Source organism: Eutrigla gurnardus, assembly GCF_963514095.1.
Source record: "Eutrigla gurnardus genome assembly, chromosome: 17".
NCBI lineage: Eukaryota > Metazoa > Chordata > Actinopteri > Perciformes > Triglidae > Eutrigla > Eutrigla gurnardus.
This window is the reverse complement of record NC_139928.1, coordinates 696,839-718,558: the sequence shown is the minus strand read 5'-3', so window position 1 is coordinate 718,558 and position 21,720 is coordinate 696,839. Positions and strand designations below refer to the sequence as shown.

Here is a 21,720-nt window from a genome sequence, read left to right as displayed (position 1 = left end):
CGGCGATTTCAGGTAGCGGACGGGGCGGGGTTGGGTGGTGAAAGAGGGGTGGGCTTATGCAAGTAGCCGCCACGGTGACGTCACCGAAGGCGCAGAATCAAAATCTCGTGCTTTAGGAATGCACACCCTTGTGTGCTATTCCTGTTCGGAAAAAGAGCAGAAGCGAAAAAACGGCGCCACTTTCAAACTCCAGCCTTTCAGGCAAGTTTCAACTGAGGTCAAACACAGATATGCATGTTTTAACAAGAGAAATTGCGATTTCCAGGTGATGACTCCTTTAATAAATAATACTAAGTACATTTATATCTGTGGCAATGTCACATGGCAAGGTATACGGTTCATTCATTCAACAGTAGTATCGGATCGGTATCGGGTATCGGCCGATATGCTCAGCCCAGATATCAGTATCAGATTGGATCGGAAGAAAACTGGATCGGTGCATCTCTAGGCTCTATCTTAATCTTTATAAATGTGAACTGTTACCAGTAAATAATTGTATAGTGTCCTCAATTTCTCACATTCCAGTGAGAGATTCTGTCACATATCTTGGTGTTCAGATTGTTAAAGATAGGAAGCTGAGAGGCACTTCAAATTTGACTCCAATTATTGAAAAAAAAAAAAAAAGTCCTCAACCACTGGCTACAAAGAGACTTTGGGGTAGAGTTCTGCTCATTAAGGCAGAAGGAATTTCATGACTAACCTAGGCTGCTCAGTCATTGTCTGTGCATAATTGTAAATCTGTTGATAGAATGCTCAGCAACTTTTTATGGAAAAACAAAACACACTACATGCGAAAATCTGTTGTTTTAAATGAATATGACAAAGGTGGACTAAACTTTATAGACTTCAGCTCTCTCAATAATAAGTTTAAAATAAACTGGATTCAACAATATCTAAAAAATCCAACCTCTATTTGGAACTTTATCTCTCACCATGTCTTTTCCCATCTAGGTGGCCTAAAATTAATTCTGCTCTGTAATTAGAATATTCAGAAAATCCCGATTAAACTCTCCAACTTCCATCAGCAGGTAGCATGGGCGCTGATCTACAAGCACAATTTTTCCCCACAAAGATGTTACATTTGGAATAACTGCAATATTTTGTACAAGAATAAGTCACTATTTTATGATAAATGGTTCAACAATGGTATTCTTTTAGTGAGTCAGTTATTTAACAGTAGGGGACTTCTGTACAACTACTCTGAATTTCTCACCCGATATAATATACCTGTAACTCCTAAAGAATTTTCTTTAGTTTTTGATGCAATCCCATCTGGTTTATGTGTATTATTTAAGAATGCTGACCACTCTCCACCCCTGTCATTGTCACATTATGATCCAATAGAAACTTCATTAGGTAAACTCTGCTTTTCTCTTAATAGAGGTATGATTTCAAAAGTGAGAGCCTTGTTTCAGGGGGATTTGGTTTCTGCTCCTACAGCCACTTTTTACTGGAGCAATTTTGTTAGTAATATCAATTGGGAAAAAGCTTGGTCGTTACCACAGAAGTTTCTTCTAACTAATAAGGTAAAGGAACCGTTACTTTGCCGTCCTATTTTTGAAGAAAAGGCTGAAAACGACATACCCAAAGTAAAATGGTTACTGTTTTTGAACCCCTATGACTACAGGCACAAAGCTGAGCATTCCTGAAAGATAACCCTTTGAATTTTCTTCTGCAAGTGTCAGATTTACTCTAAGTGTTACTGACACTGAGTACTGACACTAAGACCTTTCAGTCAAAAATGTACTCCTCTGCCTATTGGCTCTCTGCCTGGGGATTCTCGTGGTTGGTCAGCCGAGAGCCAGTGAAGCACTGGCTCTCTTGATGGACAGATTTTTCAGCCAATTCGGATCGCAGAATCGTCGAAGTTTTGTTGTTCGCCCGTCATCGAAGAGCGATAACTAGCTATAAACAATATTTTGTTCAGAAACTCACAACGTCAACACATGGCGTGTTATGGATGACTACCGGAGTTAGCGTGCTCGTGGGACTAAACGAAGTGGCTACTTTTGTTCGTTGGACTCTTACCGTTCTCTGGATATAAGGATTAGCATGCTATATGTTGTTTTTGGACAAAATCCAGACAGCTCGAAAGGTAGGGAACGCTGGTCTTGTTTCTGTGCACTCCTTGCACACATGCTGTGTTTGCTTTTGATGTGTTTTCCGTGAGCCTAAAACGGCTTACTTTGTTCGATTTGCGAGACTCGTAGCTTTCAAATGATGTGTAATATGACGCAGACGCATTTAAAATAATATGCGATTAAACGGAATGAAGCGAAAACTAGTGCAAAACGGCCCGCATGAGGGCCGCTGCTGTAACGAGAGGTTAAGCTGATCCACAGATTCTATCCAGTCAAACACTTCTTACAAAAATTGAAGAATAACATTGATGTAAAATGCTCCTTCTGCGAATCTCTTCCTGAAACATGCTCTCATTTATTTTGGTACTGTGAATTTACTCATGAACTATGGAATGAAATTAATCAATTTATAGCTGCTTGTATTTTCCCAGACTTTGTCTGATATTATAAAGATGTTTTATTTGGTTGTTGTGATCACAGTAGCAAAGATGAGAACGCTTTCTTTCTTGTTAATCTCATTCTACTGTTAGCTAAATTTCACATTCATAAGTGTTAATTCACAAACAAAAAAACTATTTTTTCTGTGTTTATAAAAGAAATGGAACAGTATATCTCAACGATTTTCCCCTCAAATGACAAAAAAGCTATGAAAACTCTTAAAGTCCCAGGGTGCAGTCGAATAGTCAAAAAATAAGGTCCTAACTCCTATTCCTAACTCCTATTCCTTGACCTTTGGAGTAAACGTCACAGGGTTAAGGAAAGGCGATAGGAGAACTCAAAAGGATTTAGGAAAAGTTGGCCGCGGTGCTTAGAAAATCCGACGAGACTTTCACTAAGCTATGTCATTATAACACGGCCGCTGATGATTGACAGCTGATGATCGGCACCGGCGATTGACGTGCGTCTGCGCTGGAGAAACTACAGAAATGGACTACAAAAAACGCGTCGTCCACTTCTCCCCATGTTGGTTTTATCAACAGCTGGTTTACTGACCAGCTTCAGGTCCAATAGCTCCTCCTTCCTGTTTGACCGTTTGCTGTATTTACATTTCATTTGTGATTTTAGTTTCGTTTTTGTCAAGTTTGTAACATGATTGAAATAAATAAAAAATACCATTCACTTATTATCACTGTCCACACACATTTATCATCACTATTCCAATTACTATATGTCTGCATGAAAGTAATTGTTAAATATGCAAATAGGCACATCGTTTGTTTTCATGAACGGCCGAGGTGTGCGGCACTTTAAATGTTGCTCTCGCAAAGAATTGTGGGTCAGCGTAATCTCCTTTCCTTTCGTATAGGAAGGTCCGTTGCATCCTATGCTAAAGGAGCTCTGAAAGGAAGTATTGGAGCTCCTTTCCTTTGCATTTAGAGAATCCGAACGGCTCTTATCATGGCGGCCACTTGTTTACTTCCGGGTCACTTCTTCAGTTAGGAACCTTCCTAAGCAAAAAAGACTATTCGACTGCACCCCCAGTCGGCAAGTCAGGCGGATCAAGGGCACTCTGTCAGATTTTGAATGTTTACAACTCTCACGCTCCTCCCCCACGACCACCGAGCTCCTTCCACTCGACTTTGTGCCCTTTGAAATCCCTTAGATCACGCCACCTTTGAAACGCGGATCCAATGTTGACTCTCGTTTTACCACGGGCACCTTCACAATCTTTCTTTTTTTCCCATTTCCCGGTGTTTTCTTTTCCTTGGTTGTTTTGGACCTCCTCGTTTCGGTTTTTACCCGAGGAATTGGAAGCTTGTTGCTACTTCCCTCCGCCTCCCTCCTGTGATAGTGGTACGACCCGAGGGGAGAGGGGCTCTGTGTGTGCACAAACACAGCCCTGCGTGCTGATTGGACAGGATGATCCGGGCTCTGTTGATTTTTTGCAAAACAAACAACAAGCTCTAGGTGCACGTAGAGGCGCGCTTTTTTTTCTTCTAAAACCGGATGATTTATGTTGTTCTATCGGAGTATAGTGTCGGCTTGGGTGAATATGATCAAAAAAATGTTGCCGACTGGGACTTTAATGTATGTTGTACTTACGTAAAGTGTTTACGTAAACTGCCCTCGCACTTTTTAAAATTTGTATTCTATTTTATTTTTTATTTCTTCACCTCGACTCTATGACCCACTAACACTCCCCCCCCCCCCCCCCCCCAAAAAAAAAACCTTACCTATAGCACACCTATGATCATAGCACTGTTGCTCTTAAGTAGGGCTGTAGTGATACACTAATCTCACGATACGATACGATATACGATATTCAGCTCACGATATGATATATATCACGATATTCAGTCAACGATATGATTCGATACGATACAATATAATTCGATACTCTCACATCATTTTCTGAAAGATTTAAAAGGTACAGTGTGATTTTGGTGACATCTTGTGAGTGTTCCATTTACTTGAAATTAAACTGAAAACTAAAACCATCAATTACACAATATGTGTCTGACTGGACAGAGAGTCTACAGCTTGCAAATGCTGGACAAAATGAATCAAAGATGTGTATCTTACAAGCCTTTGAAAAGTGCAGTATTACAATTACCTTATACCTTCTTCCTTTTTAAACCCAAAGTGCTCCCACATGTCTGCTTTTAAGCACGAAGGTGCTGGATTTATATTCGCCGCCATTTTCTTGAATCTCCTCGCTCCAACTCCGCAAACAGGTAGAGGTAGACGTCGGCGTCTGTGCAAAGAGAGTATCTAGACGGGTAACTTGCTCTACAGCGACACTAGCGGCTGGCGGACCAAATCGCTCTTCCTGCAGAGCGAACGGGGGGGTAAACACGGGGGATATGAAAGGGATTTATGTATCGATACTAGCGGCTTAAAAATCGATACTTTATTGGGAAACAAAATATCGATTTATATCGCAGAATCAATAAAATTGCTCAGCCCTACTCTTAAGGTACTACTTTACTCAGATGAGGACCTAACACTTGTTCTATTTTTAGCTCTTACTTTATCAGCAATGATACGTTGTGGTTTCTTTGTTTCCTTCTTTTGACAAAAGTAGTTATTGTAAGTCGCTTTGGACAAAAGCGTCTGCTAAATTACCTAAATGTAAATGTATTTCTCTCGCTCTCCTTTTCTTTTTTTTCCACCTTTCATGTCTCTCAGTTTACCTTTGATTGTAATTTGTTCTATTTCTATGTTCTCAAGATTACACCAGCATAATTGTATTGTTTATATGAATTTGTATGTGCTGGCAACTTTCAATAAAGTAAAAAAAAAAAAAAAAGTAGCTTCCTACTAGCGTCATCCATTTTACCGTAATACCTGAACAAAATGTTCCCTAAGGCTTTGGGTAAAATTACATTGTGGAGTAAACGTTTGCTTACTATGTATTTACCCGTATCATCCAACATATATTGACGTTTTTCTCACTCTGAAATAATTAGACATGTCATTAACGTAGTAGTTATAGTGGATGAACCTCATTGCGGCTTTTACACACATTACGGTTTATGTTGCCAGAGAGTGACACACGACACAATGGTGCTGCAGCGACAATGTATATAGTAGTTGCCTTTCTTTCAACTTACACTGAGCGTTATTTAGTTCGTCAAACTCGGGTTGAAATGCTCGTGTCTTCGGCCTGCTGGCAGCTAGCTAACTGTTGTTCTGAGCTCTGTGAACTGTGAACAGCCCGTTAGCTCACTCGCTAGCTAGTGAATCACCTGCTTGAGCTCTGCTAACGGCTACTGGCATTGTCTGTATTACCTCTGCTAACTCACGTTAGCTAGAACTGTCCAGCTCACCTGTCTGAGGGCTAACATGGAGTTTCCTTTTGAGATTAACCAGTTGTTCTCCGAGAGGGTCTCCGTCTTGGACCAAACCCTCGTTACAGGTCGTAAACCAGCAGGAAGGTAAGTCAGCAAGAACGTCTACATTTCATTGTGTTGCAAGTGACCATGTTATCTGTATCTGAAGTTGGCAACAGCAGGACCATCTCTCGATAGAGACAATGTCATTCCAAGCTTTCTGAATTTAAGGGGACATGCTTAAAATCGGACACTCTTTTGCCATTTTTAATCTACTATTATTGTATTTTGCATCTGCTACTGATGCTTTTGCTTTTATTTGCACTGTCCGCTTTAGCTGCTGTAACGCCCGACATGTCCCCACTGTGGGACTAATACACGGTTATCTTATCTTATCTGGGTCATTCCGTGTCACTTCATCAAATTTCTGAAAATCTTCCCACCTGACCATCTCAGAATGTCCTGAAAAAATTCAAGTACAAAGACACACTTGTTACTAGGACAAATCCAAAATATTAGGTCTCTACTGTCAATAGTTTTCTCATGAAACATCATTGAATGAAGGGTAGTTTAGACGGTTTTTGGCATCATGCTCTGAAAAGCCATTTTTAAACAGCAATATCTAGAAAACTATCTCACCTGTGGCCTTCAACATTTTTACAGAGTATATCTGTTACTAAACGCCTCCAGACATGGAATATCAGGGATGTAGCTCAATGATAACCTAGTATGGTAGGTACTTAAAAAGGGGCTTGTTGAAATAAAGTAGTACATTTGAAGGATGGCTGAGCTCCCATTTTTGCAGATAAAAGACTTCTATCACTTCTGCCTCTATCTCTGGTGTTAGCTTAAACATTCAACAAAATATGGTTTCTCTCAGATGATTAGTTTCACAGATATTAAGGCTCAAAAATGGAAGTAAACACATCTTTGCCCAACTTCAGAGTCATATTCCAAAAAACTGACAACACGTATCAGGTCCAAACTTACTTTTTTTTAAAGATCATATTCTTGTTAAAATCATATTAAAAAATCAGGAGGGTGTTTTGCCTCAATTTGTCGCAGTGATTTTTTAAAATCCTGATATTGGTGGGGTTTTTGTGGCCGTTTTTGGTACTGCATGTCTTAATATCCTACAAGTAAACATCACAGCAGGGCATTTCAATTGTGTTTTTTTTACCATTTACCAAATACTTACATGTGACTAAATACTACTGATAAATTTTGCCTTATGAAAACATTAAATTGTAGCACAGTTGTAGTTATAGAGGCAATACGTCCTTGGATGTGAGTTGAACATGCTGAAAGCAGCTTTTAATGTCTTAAACCATGAACAAATGAATTGAAGACTGAACATTTTGTCATACTTTAAGTATATAAATTACACAACCAAATCAAATAATAATCTTAATTTGAGCATAAAGATTTTACATTACAGTAGAAAAGTCTCCAAAGTTTGATATTGAATAACAGTTTGTCTCTGTGCTCACTATGAGACAATATGTGAGTTGTGTGTATGATCAGAAATGGTGGATAGGAAGTATCAGAGATGTTTCAGATGAAGATGTACTGGTTCAGTTCATGCACCCACATGGCCCTGCCAAGAGTTTCTACTGGCCAAGAAGAGAAGACATGTGCAATGTCCCACTGCAGCATAGAATTGCAAGGATTGACGTTCCCTCTACAGAAACTGGGTCCATGTATGCCATAAAAAAAGATGAGCACAATAGAGCAGAGATGTACATTAGACTATTTGTAAAGTCACTGCCAAATTAATGAATGTGACTAAGGAATTGGATCTAAAAGATGAAAAATGTGTGATCCCTCATAGTGAGCATAGAGACAAACTGTTATTCAATATCGCACTTTGGAGACTTTTGTACTGTAATGTAAAATATTTATGCTCAAATTAAGATTATTATTTGATTTGGTTGTGTAATGTATGTACTTAAAGTATGACAAAATGTACAGTCTTCAATATTTTGCTATGTTTGTTCATGGTTTAAGACCTTAAAAGCTGCTTTCACCATGTTTAACTCACATTCAAGGACGTATTGCCTCTGTAACTACAACTGTGATCCATTTTAATGTTTTCGTGAGGCTAAATTTATCAGTAGCATTTAGTCACATGTAAGTCTTTGGTAAATGATAAAAAGCACAATTGAATTGCCCTCCTGTGATATTTACAAGTAGGCTGTTAGGACATGCAGTACCAAAACCAGCCACAAAAACCCCACCAATATCAGGATTTTAAAAAATCACTGCGACAAATTGAGGCAAAACACCCTCCCGATTTTTTAATATGATTTTAACAAGAATATGATCTTTAAAAAAAAGTAAGTTTGGACCTGATACGTGTTGTCAGTTTTTTGGAATATGACTCTGAAGTTGGGCAAAGATGTGTTTACTTCCATTTTTGAGCCTTAATATCTGTGAAACTAATCATCTGAGAGAAACCATATTTTGTAGAATGTTTAAGCTAACACCAGAGATAGAGGCAGAAGTGATAGAAGTCTTTTATCTGCAAAAATGGGAGCTCAGCCATCCTTCAAATGTACTACTTTATTTCAACAAGCCCCTTTTTAAGTACCTACCATACTAGGTTATCATTGAGCTACACCCCTGATATTCCATGTCTGGAGGCGTTTAGTAACAGATATACACTGTAGAAATTTTGAAGGCCACAGGTGAGATAGTTTTCTAGATATTGCCGTTTAAAAATGGCTTTTCAGAGCATGATGCCAAAAACCGTCTAAACTACCCTTCATTGAATGATGTTTCATGAGACAACTATTGAAAGTAGGGACCTAATATTTTGGATTTGTCCTATTAACAAGTGTGTCTTTGTACTTGAATTTTTTCAGGACATTCTGAGATGGTCAGGTGGGAGGCATTTGATGAAATGACACGGAATGACCCTTCTATCACTTCTGCCTCTATCTCTGGTGTTAGCTTAAACATTCTACAAAATATGGTTTCTCTCCGATGATTAGTTTCACAGATATTAAGGCTCAAAAATGGAAGTGAACACATCTTTGCCCAACTTCAGAGTCATATTCCAAAAAACTGACAACACGTATCAGGTCCAAACTTACTTTTTTTTAAAGATCATATTCTTGTTAAAATCATATTAAAAAATCAGGAGGGTGTTTTGCCTCAATTTGTCGCAGTGATTTTTTAAAATCCTGATATTGGTGGGGTTTTTGTGGCCGTTTTTGGTACTGCATGTCTTAATATCCTACAAGTAAACATCACAGCAGGGCATTTCAATTGTGTTTTTTTTACCATTTACCAAATACTTACATGTGACTAAATACTACTGATAAATTTTGCCTTATGAAAACATTAAATTGTAGCACAGTTGTAGTTATAGAGGCAATACGTCCTTGGATGTGAGTTGAACATGCTGAAAGCAGCTTTTAATGTCTTAAACCATGAACAAATGAATTGAAGACTGAACATTTTGTCATACTTTAAGTATATAAATTACACAACCAAATCAAATAATAATCTTAATTTGAGCATAAAGATTTTACATTACAGTAGAAAAGTCTCCAAAGTTTGATATTGAATAACAGTTTGTCTCTGTGCTCACTATGAGACAATATGTGAGTTGTGTGTATGATCAGAAATGGTGGATAGGAAGTATCAGAGATGTTTCAGATGAAGATGTACTGGTTCAGTTCATGCACCCACATGGCCCTGCCAAGAGTTTCTACTGGCCAAGAAGAGAAGACATGTGCAATGTCCCACTGCAGCATAGAATTGCAAGGATTGACGTTCCCTCTACAGAAACTGGGTCCATGTATGCCATAAAAAAAGATGAGCACAATAGAGCAGAGATGTACATTAGACTATTTGTAAAGTCACTGCCAAATTAATGAATGTGACTAAGGAATTGGATCTAAAAGATGAAAAATGTGTGATCCCTCATAGTGAGCATAGAGACAAACTGTTATTCAATATCGCACTTTGGAGACTTTTGTACTGTAATGTAAAATATTTATGCTCAAATTAAGATTATTATTTGATTTGGTTGTGTAATGTATGTACTTAAAGTATGACAAAATGTACAGTCTTCAATATTTTGCTATGTTTGTTCATGGTTTAAGACCTTAAAAGCTGCTTTCACCATGTTTAACTCACATTCAAGGACGTATTGCCTCTGTAACTACAACTGTGATCCATTTTAATGTTTTCGTGAGGCTAAATTTATCAGTAGCATTTAGTCACATGTAAGTCTTTGGTAAATGATAAAAAGCACAATTGAATTGCCCTCCTGTGATATTTACAAGTAGGCTGTTAGGACATGCAGTACCAAAACCAGCCACAAAAACCCCACCAATATCAGGATTTTAAAAAATCACTGCGACAAATTGAGGCAAAACACCCTCCCGATTTTTTAATATGATTTTAACAAGAATATGATCTTTAAAAAAAAGTAAGTTTGGACCTGATACGTGTTGTCAGTTTTTTGGAATATGACTCTGAAGTTGGGCAAAGATGTGTTTACTTCCATTTTTGAGCCTTAATATCTGTGAAACTAATCATCTGAGAGAAACCATATTTTGTAGAATGTTTAAGCTAACACCAGAGATAGAGGCAGAAGTGATAGAAGTCTTTTATCTGCAAAAATGGGAGCTCAGCCATCCTTCAAATGTACTACTTTATTTCAACAAGCCCCTTTTTAAGTACCTACCATACTAGGTTATCATTGAGCTACACCCCTGATATTCCATGTCTGGAGGCGTTTAGTAACAGATATACACTGTAGAAATTTTGAAGGCCACAGGTGAGATAGTTTTCTAGATATTGCCGTTTAAAAATGGCTTTTCAGAGCATGATGCCAAAAACCGTCTAAACTACCCTTCATTGAATGATGTTTCATGAGACAACTATTGAAAGTAGGGACCTAATATTTTGGATTTGTCCTATTAACAAGTGTGTCTTTGTACTTGAATTTTTTCAGGACATTCTGAGATGGTCAGGTGGGAGGCATTTGATGAAATGACACGGAATGACCCTTCTATCACTTCTGCCTCTATCTCTGGTGTTAGCTTAAACATTCTACAAAATATGGTTTCTCTCCGATGATTAGTTTCACAGATATTAAGGCTCAAAAATGGAAGTGAACACATCTTTGCCCAACTTCAGAGTCATATTCCAAAAAACTGACTACAAGTATCAGGTCCAAACTTACTTTTTTTGAAAGATCATATTCTTTTTAAAATCCTATTAAAAAATCGGGAGGGTGTTTTCCCTCATTTTGTCGCAGTGATTTTTTAAAATCCTGATATTGGGGGGGGGTTTGTGGCCGTTTTTGGTACTGCATGTCTTAATATCCTACAAGTAAACATCACAGCAGGGCAATTCAATTGTGTTTTTTACCATTTACCAAAGACTTACATGCGACTAAATGCTACTGATAAATATAGCCTTACGAAAACATTAAAATGTGAGCATAGAGACAAACTGTTATCCAATATCAAACGTTGGAGACTTTTCTACTGTAATGTAAAATCTTTATGCTCAAATTAAGATTATTTGATTTGGTTGTGTAATTTATATACTTAAAGTATGACAAAATGTACAGTCTTCAAGATTATTCTGTTTGTTCATGGTTTAAGACATTAAAAGCTGCTTTCAGCATGTTTAACTCACATTCAAGGACTTATTGCCTCTGTAACTACAACTGTGCTACATTTTAATGTTTTTGTAAGGCTAAATTTATCAGTAGCATTTAGTCACATGTTTGGTAAATGGTAAAAACACAATTGAATTGCCCTGCTGTGATGTTTACTGGTAGGCTGTTAGGACATGCAGTACCAAAACCAGCAACAAAAACCCCACCAACATCAGGATTTTAAATCACTGCGACAAATTGAGGCAAAACACCCTCCCAATTTTTTAATATGATTTTAACAAGAATATGTAAGGAGAAGTTAGCACGTTTTTGCTAACTTCTCCTAAACCATACATCCGATTCTCACCAAATTTGCTGTGCATCATCATTACACCAATGTGGGCAAGTGCCATCAAAAGCTTGGTTAAATGTAGTTACGTTATTAGCCAATGAACATCAGAGGGGCGGGGCTCTGGAAATCAATACAGATAACTCCACAATATTTAACCCAATCATCATGAAACTTGCAGGATATATTGACATATCGCCCTGGAACATATCCTGAAAGTTTTATCAAAATTGACCACTCGGGGGCGCTACAGTAAATCAGCCATTTTAGGCCATTTTTCAAGTTTTTTCAATTGTAGGGTTTGTATTTTAACAAACTCCTCCTACACCGTTAATTCGATTCCTACCAAACTTTGTGAGCCTGTTCCAGAGGTCTTAACAATTAAAAATCATGAAAAGGTCTTACGTAAGTCAAAGGGCGTGGCCAGGATGACGCCACAAACATGGATGAATTTCATGCTTCTGTTGGGGTTGTAGCAGGAGCAGATTTGGTTATCAACAGTTAACTATCAATATCAATATGATTATCGGTATTAATAATTATATTTAATATATTATCATGATATAATCATGAATAAACGGGGCACCACCCTGGGATCAGGGAAAAGATAACCTAAAACTGTATTCAGTCTCAATATGAAGGTTTTATACTCACATGCCAATCATCGTGATCATTGGCATAGGAGTACAAAACCAATCGAACAATTAAAAGGCGTGAAATTCAAGCACTAGCCTTCACAACCTGCTGTTATCCAGTGACATATACACAACAAGCACAAGAGACCGCTAGTTAAAATATAATAAGATTTATTAAAATCAGTAATAATGATCACAATCAATAACACTGCAATTAACAAAGCCTTATTACCTAACTACCTAACACACAAAGCTAAGCTTAAACAAAGGGAGATACACACGTGGAGTGTGTGTGTGCGTATGTGTGTGCGTGCGTGCGTATGTGTATGCGTGCGTGCGTGTGCATGTGCGTGTGCGTGCGTGCGTGCGTGTCGAGAGAGAGAGAGAGAGAGAGATGGCTATGGGCGGCCACCGGATGGAGCTATTCCTCGCAGCGTTCAGGGGCGGAGCCACTGAGGTTCGATGGGGTAGCGAGAGAGAGAGAGAGGTGGAGCTATTCCTCGCAGCGTTCAGGGGCGGAGCCACTGAGGTCTGATGGAGTAGCGAGAGAGAGAGAGAGAGAGAGAGATAGCCGTATGTAGCCACCAGATGTAGCTATGTCCCTAGCGCCCGCCGGGAACAGCTGGCTTAGGACACGTGTGTGCGGCGTGTATGTGTGTTAGCGGGACACAAACAAAGAGAGAGAGGATGCGCAAGCGATATTCGGAGGGACAGAAAGCGTGCCGCTATCACACGGGCTCGCGTGAATGAACTGGCGTTTATTCCGCGAAACCGGTCTTTTAACTGATAGTAGAGGCTTTCTGAGCTCGCGAATATGGCGGAGGTTAGTCGAAAACACTGTTACAGAAATCAACCCAGCTGCGTGGGTACACAATCAGTATTCAAATACAGCAGCACATGAACAAACGGTCTCGGCAGTCCGCGATCAGAACTTAAAACACATTAACAAGAATTACAAGCATATCCTACACTATCACTTGTGTCTCTGCCCAGACTGATAGCCTCTTACTGGTATCGTTGCGTAAGACGATGACGGCGTTCCGTAACGGCGTTAGTTCGTGAGTCCCCGGCGTCAGCGGGGGACGTGCTGAGTCGGCTTCGTCCAGACGAGAGCGGAGCGGGTTTCCTCTCGTTGATCAAACTCAAATAAAGAAAACAGTCCGTGTTTCTTTCTTCCACGGACGGCGATATAATCGCGGCTTGGCGATTTAGTCAGCTTACTTCAGACAGCGTCTGGTAGCTGGACGGCAGGAACCGGCTTGGTTCCTCTTGTTGCAACGGTGCGCTGCGGGGCCGTGTCCACCTCCTGTTGGTGGAGGGGTCGCCTCCCGTGGCAACGTGGTGTTGCGATGGAAGCGCTGGAACCAGCGCCCGGGTAGGAGTGGGAGCCAGAGAGTAAGAGCGAATAAGAGAGCGTTCTCCGGGCGGCTTCGGTTTATAAAGCTCAGGCCGCTCCAGGGGACCCCCCGGGGTTCCCTGAAGATGTCAGCCAATAGGGCACTGGTTGTGTGGTGTCGCATCTCTCACCTGGGTGAGATGTGAAACTAAAATGGCGGTGTAGTTTTTATTCCCCTTTGTCCCTTTGTCCTGGCCGCATGTGTAGGCTTCTGTAGGCCGCATTGTGTAGTCCTAACGGTTAGGTCCCAACACTTCACAACAATCTAAACTGTTATCACTTCAGTGTCCATTGTCCGATCTGGTTCAAACATCTTGTTTGATGAGAGTCCCACCCTGAACACATCTGCACTGCAATTTTGACTCACAATCAGAGCGCCACCTATTGGTCACATGAAATGTCATGTTTTTACACTCGTATACCGTCCCAGTGTCATGGAACTTTGCACCCCAGTCGAGCGCGATGACTTCAATCGTCTGATACGGTGTTCGACGCGACGATTCAGGCAAGGGACGACCGCCAACGTGGCGGTGGCCGGGGACGACCCCCGCGCCGTGGCTGTGGCCGGGGACGACCCGTGCCGGTGGCCAGGCCAGGCGGTCCGACACGGAAGGCGGTCGTAGCACTAACCGAGTTGCATGTATGCGAAGGCCCGTGCATCACTGCTCGCAGTTTTAATTTTTAATTTCTTCTGTAAACAAATGTTGAGAAAATGACTTGAGTGGTTTGTTCCACACTGAGTTCAGTAGGCAGGACAACAGCCTTCAGTTAGAAAGAGGGTCATAGACTGCGTGTGTGGACAGTGATAATAATTTAATGGAATTTGTATTTATTTATTTCAATCATGTTACAAATGCTTTTAAAACAAAACAAAAACAACAAGTGAAATGAGATCTAAATACAGCAAACTTTCAAATAACAAATTCTTGATTATGAACAACATTCATAATGAACTGAACGGTTAACTTCACATTATTGCACAGTGTTGGTTTGTTGCTTTACAGAGTTGATTTTAACAGCAGCAGGAAGGAGGAGCTGCTGGACCTGAAGCCGGTCAGTGAACCAGCTGTTTATAAAACCAACAACATGGGGAGAAGTGGAAGAGACTCTTTTTGTAGTCCATTATTGTAGTTTCTCCACCGCAGACCCAAGTGAATAAACGGTGTGGATCAGCTGTCAGTCATCAGCAGCATTATAATGACGTAGCTTAGTGAAAGTCCAGTCGGATTCTCCGAGCACCGCGGCCGTCTTTTCCTAAATCCTGATGAGTTTTCCTTCCAACTTTCCTTAACCCTGTGACGTTTCACCCCAAGGTCCCTAATTGTTTGACTATTCGACTGCAGCCCCTCTCTTTGCTGTCTGAACAATACTTCTTCATTCAGCCACAGCTTTTAACGTCCTTCTCTCTGTTGTGTTCATAGGCCACATCTACAAGCCCACATAGCCACAGTGATAGATGAACTTGGGAGAGCCTCAGCAAAGGTGAGTCTCTCTAGGTATGCTCATATGTTGAGGATTTTATGTTGCTTATAAACAATGTTTTTATATGGCAACTATTTTTTTCTTCATACACACACACTTATATGATTATACACACAGCTCTGGAAAAAATTAAGAGACCACTGCAAAATTATCACTTTCTCTGGTTTTACTATTTATAGGTATGTGTTCAAGTTAGGGATGCAAACAATTAATCGATTATCGATAAGAAATGACTTGATTAAAATAAATAAATTTGCAATTAATTGCGTTTTGAACCTGTAATTCCCCGCCAGTCCACGTGAGGGCGAGCTTGACGCCAGACTTACTTGACGCACATGCGGTAACACAAGCGAAGTAGGGCTCTGACCACAACAACAAGGGGTCATTCCATGTGAAAACAGCCAATATCGGGGTACCATGACACCTCTCAGATTTTGCTGAAAAGCGGTGAAAATATGCCTTATGTTACCAAACGAGGGAATTAGAAGTTTCAGGTCAATATCTCAAACGGTTTGCCCGTGGTGTCTATTTGAATTTCAAGTGCCACACCCCTTTTTGACACATTGGAATTTCACATTTCATTTGTTGGCATTTGGAGGCCCATAACTTCTGTTCTAATAGTGATAGAAGGCTGAAAATGGGTCTGTTAGTTTAATGTAATGTGTACTACACAACTATGTATGCAGAATCAACATTCCTTACTGTTTGGGTGAGAGGTGGGTCACCAAAGTCCAATTCTTTTTCGGCGGACAAAATTATTTTTCACTTTTGGGTGCTCCTAGCACCCAGATTAATGATCACATTTATTCTAAACAGGATTATTTGTTATATTAGGGACCTTTGCTGTTGCCAAAATTAATTTGAAGGGTATGGTACCACTGGTGAGGGTTTTATGGGGGTCCAAAAACCCTCCCGGGCAGAGGTGACTCATTTGGAACCCCATATTTGGACCCCCAAATGACCACGCGGGCACTTGATGATCCTATTGGGATTTATACCAGATAAAGAGACATATTTGTTCTTTCTTTTAATGAAATAAAACCTTTGACTATGAAGCTCCATCATATGAATTTTATTCGTCAAAATGCACCATTTTGGACTTTTTTTTTTTCCAGAAGTCTGGAATGTAGATCAGGGAGAATTTAGTGATGATAAAGCATGAAAATAGTGGAAATAACTTAGTTATATGCTCAGTGATGGCAAAAAAATTTATATTAAGACTGCTGGCCATTCATTTCCTGAAAATCACAAATTAACCCCTTATCCCCGATGAAAGAGACCCGCCTGTGACAAGTGACTTGCAGCATGAGCAAGTCTGCAGGCCACTGATGCAAACCATATTCTCACACCAATGGAGATGTTTCAATGGGCAAAAGAAAACATTAAGAACATTATATTCTTCTTTGTTAGTGCAGAAGATATTAAAAAACACAAGGAAACGTACGAATTGGAGAGACGTTATGCCTCGGCCAAAACGATCAGTGGAACACGATCGCATCATTGCTTTATACCAATTTCCAAAAATAAGATACGGATGAAAAGAATATCACAGGATACAATATTCACAGATGTCGATGCAGGACAACAATCGGATTCAGAACACTTGGATACAGAACCCGGAGGCAGAACACTCGCAGTCAGATCAGCCACAAAACTACATTTTCCAGCCAGGAAAACACATTTCATTGTGTTTTTTAATATCTTCTGCACTAACAAAGAAGAATTTAAAGTTCTTAATGTTTTCTTTTGCCCATTGAAACATCTCCATTGGTGTCAGAATATGGTTTGCATCAGTGGCCTGCAGACTTGCTTGTGCTGCAAGTCGCTTGTCACAGGCGGGTCTCTTTCATCCGGGATAAGGGGTTAATCCGTGATTTTCAGGTAATTAATGGCCAGCAGTCTAAATATTTAATTGTTCGCCATCACTGAACATAATACTAAGTTATCTTCATGCTTCATCATCACTAAATTCTCCCTGATGTACATTCCAGACTTCTGGAAAAAAAGTCCAAAATGGTGCATTTTGACGAATAAAATTCATATGATGGAGCTTCATAGTCAAAGGTTTTATTTCATTAAAAAGAACAAATATGTATCTTTATCTGGTATAAATCCCATTAGGATCATCAAGTGCCCACGTGGTCATTTGGGGGTCCAAATATGGGGTTCCAAAAGAGTCACCTCTGCCCGGGAGGGTTTTTGGACCCCCATAAAATCCCCACCAGTGGTACCACACCCTTGAAATTAATTTTGGCAAGAGCAAATGTCCCAAATATAACAAATAATCCTGTTTAGAATAAATGTGATCATTAATCGTGGTGCTAGGAGCACCCAAAAAGTGAAAAATAATTTTGTCCGTCGAAATTCTTTTTGACTTTGGTGACCCACCTCTCACCCAACCAGTTGGGAATGTTGATTCTGCATTCAGAATTGTGTAGTACACATTACAATGAACTAACAGACCCATTTTCAACAGAGGCCTTCTATCACTATTAGAACAGAAGTTATGGGCCTCCAAAAATGCCAACAAATGACATGTGAAATTCCAATGTGTCAAAAAGGGGTGTGGCACTTGAAATTTAAATGGACGCCACGGGCAAACCGTTTGAGAAACTTTAGATTCCCTCGTTTGGTAACATAAGCCATATTTTCACCGCTTTTCAGCAAAATCTGAGAGGTGTCATGTACATGGGTGGCTGAGTTGGCACGGAATGACCCCAAGACAAACGAGAAGCGGGACATTGGCAAGGGTGCGCCATAGTCTAATTCGGCCGCCATAGTCTCAATGTTCGCCCAAAATTATTTCATCAAGGCAAATGGACTTAACTAGCGGCTCAAATGATAGGCCTAAACAGGAGGGCAGCAGTGCTTATTATAAGGGGAAATCCTTGCAGCTGGTTTGGCTCATCAACGTTCTGTTTCCCCCGTCGCCATGGCAAGGCGCCCCCCGCGCACTTATATTATTATTATTATTAATAATAATAATAATAATAATAATAGTCATAATAATAATAATAATAATAGTCATAATAAACTAATAGTTTAAAGGCTCAGCACTGTGTTTTAGTCATTTTTGTTTTCATCTTTTCTTGAATGCTTAAACTCCTCAACCCCATTTAGTATGTCATTTGGATTAGAACCAGCAGTTTGTAAGAAATTGGTCAGAAAACAATGTCATATTTTGGTTCTCAAAATTCCCCAAATTGATGCATTAAAATGAAATTATTCTAAATATGATTTGCATTTTTCTTTATATCATAAGACAACATTTTATGTTACGTATACAATAGATAGAACCTATTCGGAGGGAAATTCAGCTTCTCAGAAGAATTGCCGCTTATCAATTAATCGATCATCGATCTTTAAATTAAAGTGAAAAATTATTTTGACTGAAATTTCTCTGCAGCAAAATGAAGTCAATCACGGCGGTGGCGCAGTGATTAGGGTAGCCGCCCCATGTACAGAGGCTCAACTTCCTCGATGCGGCGATCCCGGTTTCGACTCCCAGCCCGGGATCAGTTTCCCACAATGTCTTCTCTCTCTTTCTCCCTGTTTCCACACTGTTGGTATTAAAAAGGCTTGAACAGTGCTCTAGCCGAAAAAATTCTCTTTAAAAAAAAATGAAGTCAATCGCAAAATTTCCACATTTTAGCCCCTCCCCCACTGACCTCTATGGTGACCCTTTACAACAAAAATTTAAAAAAAGAAGAAAGATCTAGAACTATAATGGTTTTGATGTGTAGTTAGATATCACCTCTTTTAGTCAAAAAGCCTTTCCTTCAAAATGAAAAACAATAAAAAATCCAGATGTTATCCTGCCATGACCAAGAAATAAAACACCGGTTTTATGGCTTCTATGAGTTTATATATTACATATTTTTTTTACTTCAACCATTCTGACTAAAAGAGGTTATCACTTACTTTTTAAGCCATTTTAGCTTAAAAAAAAATTACACAAGGGTGCCAATGTGTTGTAAAGGGTCACCATAGAGGTCAGGGGGGAGGGGCTAAAATGGGGCAATTTTGTGATTGACTTCATTTTTACAAAAATTCATGATGTTTGCTCGAGGGAAATGGGAAATTACAGGAAAAATAATTTTTCACTTTAATTTAAAGGGGGAGGGGTGGTAAAAAATGGTACAAATTGTACAGACGTAACTTTTTTTATTCTCTTATTATTCAGATGGATCAGCCGGTGATATAAGTAATAATCGAAGTAAAATTTGTTTTTAGAATATTGAATTATAGTGTTTTTTGTTGTTGTTTTTTTTAAAAAGCTGTGATTGGTATATGATCAAAACTGGCATCAACAAGAACCCCTTCATGAATAAAATGTAAAAAACATTTTTTTCAATCTGACATTATACAAAAAATAATAATGCACCAAAATCAATCTTTTCACTTATTATTCAGATGGGTCAGCTGGTGATATAAATAATAATCAAAGTAAAATTTGTTTTAGAATATTGCATTATTGTGGTGAGTGGTATATGATCAAAACTGGCATCTAAAGGGTTCATTTTTAATTGTGATTAATTATATCATGATATAAATTAAACAAGAACCCTTTCATGAAAACAATGAAACAAAATGTTGGAAACGGTACCAATGTAACTTTTTTTTAACGGGGCATAAGGGTTAAATATTCGTTCACCGTGGAGATGTACAACAACAACAATCACAATGTTGGCTCATTTATATACAGAAGATCATTTTGTGGCTGAAGTATTTCTTTATCTTTGAGGTTGATAGTTTGCAAAGTATGGTATTGTGAAAATGATTGTTTTGGTACCAAAATTCAAATGTTATTTTATGAGCACTAAAAATGAAAAATGTCAAATGAGAGCCAGCCCTTTCCAGTGTGTGTGCATGTTTGACATGTTCATGCTTGCTGTCTACAGGCCCAACAGCTCCCAGCATCTATAACAAGTGCTTCTAAGCTGCAGTCCCAGAGGCATCAGCTGTACCTGCTGAAGGACGGAGAGAGCAACGGGTACAGCTCACCTCCTCCCTTAACATGCACACCCATCCCCTATTATTCTGAAATTAAAATATTCCTCATCTGATATGCATCCTGTAAGCACCATATTCCTGGGATATTCTGAATTAGTTCTGAAAGGAGCATTTCCAAACAAAGACGTGGGATATGTTATTATTGAGCTTAAGCAGAATTCTTTGGACACAGTCTCAGTTGGTACAGCTTCTGATGTTCCACCAGAAGGTAGATGGGTGCCGTTCCATTGGTGGCCTTGAAGGCCAGTGCCATCGTCTTGAATTGGATGCGGGCTGCAACAGGGAGTCAGGGGAGGTCATTGAGGAGGATGGTCACAATACTTAAATTTCAGTACTGATATGACTACTTAATAATACCATTACAGTTCTAACAACAACTTTGAAAACATTAAACTTAGAGACTCGGAGAAGCTGCTCGTCACTGCAAGGAGAACAGTGCTGGTCAGTCTTAAAGGTCAGCCGTGCTTAAAAGGTGAGCCCACCTTAAATGTTTCCGAGACAGTTTTTTTGTTGGGCTCACTGAGTTGATGCTGTCACACGCTCTCTCCTTAAGCCATAACTAATCTATGAGCACCTTTCAATTGTAAAACACAAGAAACACACCCAGACATCACGACAACACTATGCACAATAAATAGATGAACATAATATATAAGAGAGAGAGTTAAAAGAGAGAGTTGAAAGATGTTAATAAATAATGAGTAAAATACATAAAGTGCCTAACTGCATACATTTATCTGACCACGGGCAGTCGTTTGTTCAGGATGGTCACGGCTGATTGAATGAATGACCACTTGTAACCATTCTTGCCATTGGGACTGCAAGTCTCCGTCCTGATGGCAGCAGCTGGAAAGCAGAGTGGAGGGGATGAGTGGGATCTTGATAAACCTGTAATGCCTTTTTTCTTAAAAACTGTGAATACAAGTGTGGGAGTTGATGTTATTTATGTCCAATGATATTTCCGCCCTGGTTGCCGATTTGTCCCAGTGTTCTTTTGTTTGACCGAGAGGTGACACGATGTTGAATGTCAGCACGGTCAATGATTTGTAGACCATGGTCATTGTGCGCTGACTGGTGTTGAGGCTCCTGAGTTTCCTCAGAAGGGCCAGGCCCTGTCTCCCTTTCTTGAATATGTAGTCCGCATGGTTTTGGAATTGTAACTGGTGATCTATTATTGTTCCAAGGTATTTGAATTGAGTGACCAGCTCCACTTCCTTACCCTTCATGCTGATTGGTTTGAAGGTGGGCACAGAGTCTTTGTTACCTCCTCTCCTGCTGCTTCCCAGCCACATCTCCTTGGTCTTGGAGATGTTGAGTCACCATGAAGTCAAGGTGTTGAAGTACTGCAGGTAGGGAGAGCTGTTTGAG

The 21,720-nt window shown here is 39.6% G+C and overlaps 1 protein-coding gene and 1 long non-coding RNA gene across 9 annotated transcripts in view; both read left to right on the top strand.

Annotated features, from left to right (window-relative positions):
* Positions 1 to 21,720, top strand: part of LOC311027569 — a 224,310-nt gene that overhangs the window by 17,183 nt on the left and 185,407 nt on the right. The gene's annotated exons all lie outside the window — the stretch shown is intronic.
* atat1 (alpha tubulin acetyltransferase 1) overlaps positions 5,565 to 21,720 on the top strand; it is a 49,920-nt gene continuing 33,764 nt past the window's right edge. For all 8 annotated transcript variants that reach the window (XM_084031605.1, XM_084031601.1, XM_084031607.1 and 5 more), the window contains exons 1-3: positions 5,565 to 5,959; positions 15,279 to 15,339; positions 20,241 to 20,332. In XM_084031605.1, coding sequence (XP_083887731.1) covers positions 5,868 to 5,959; positions 15,279 to 15,339; positions 20,241 to 20,332 — 245 coding nt within the window. In that variant the 5' untranslated portion in view covers positions 5,565 to 5,867. The remainder of the gene's footprint in view (positions 5,960 to 15,278; positions 15,340 to 20,240; positions 20,333 to 21,720) is intronic.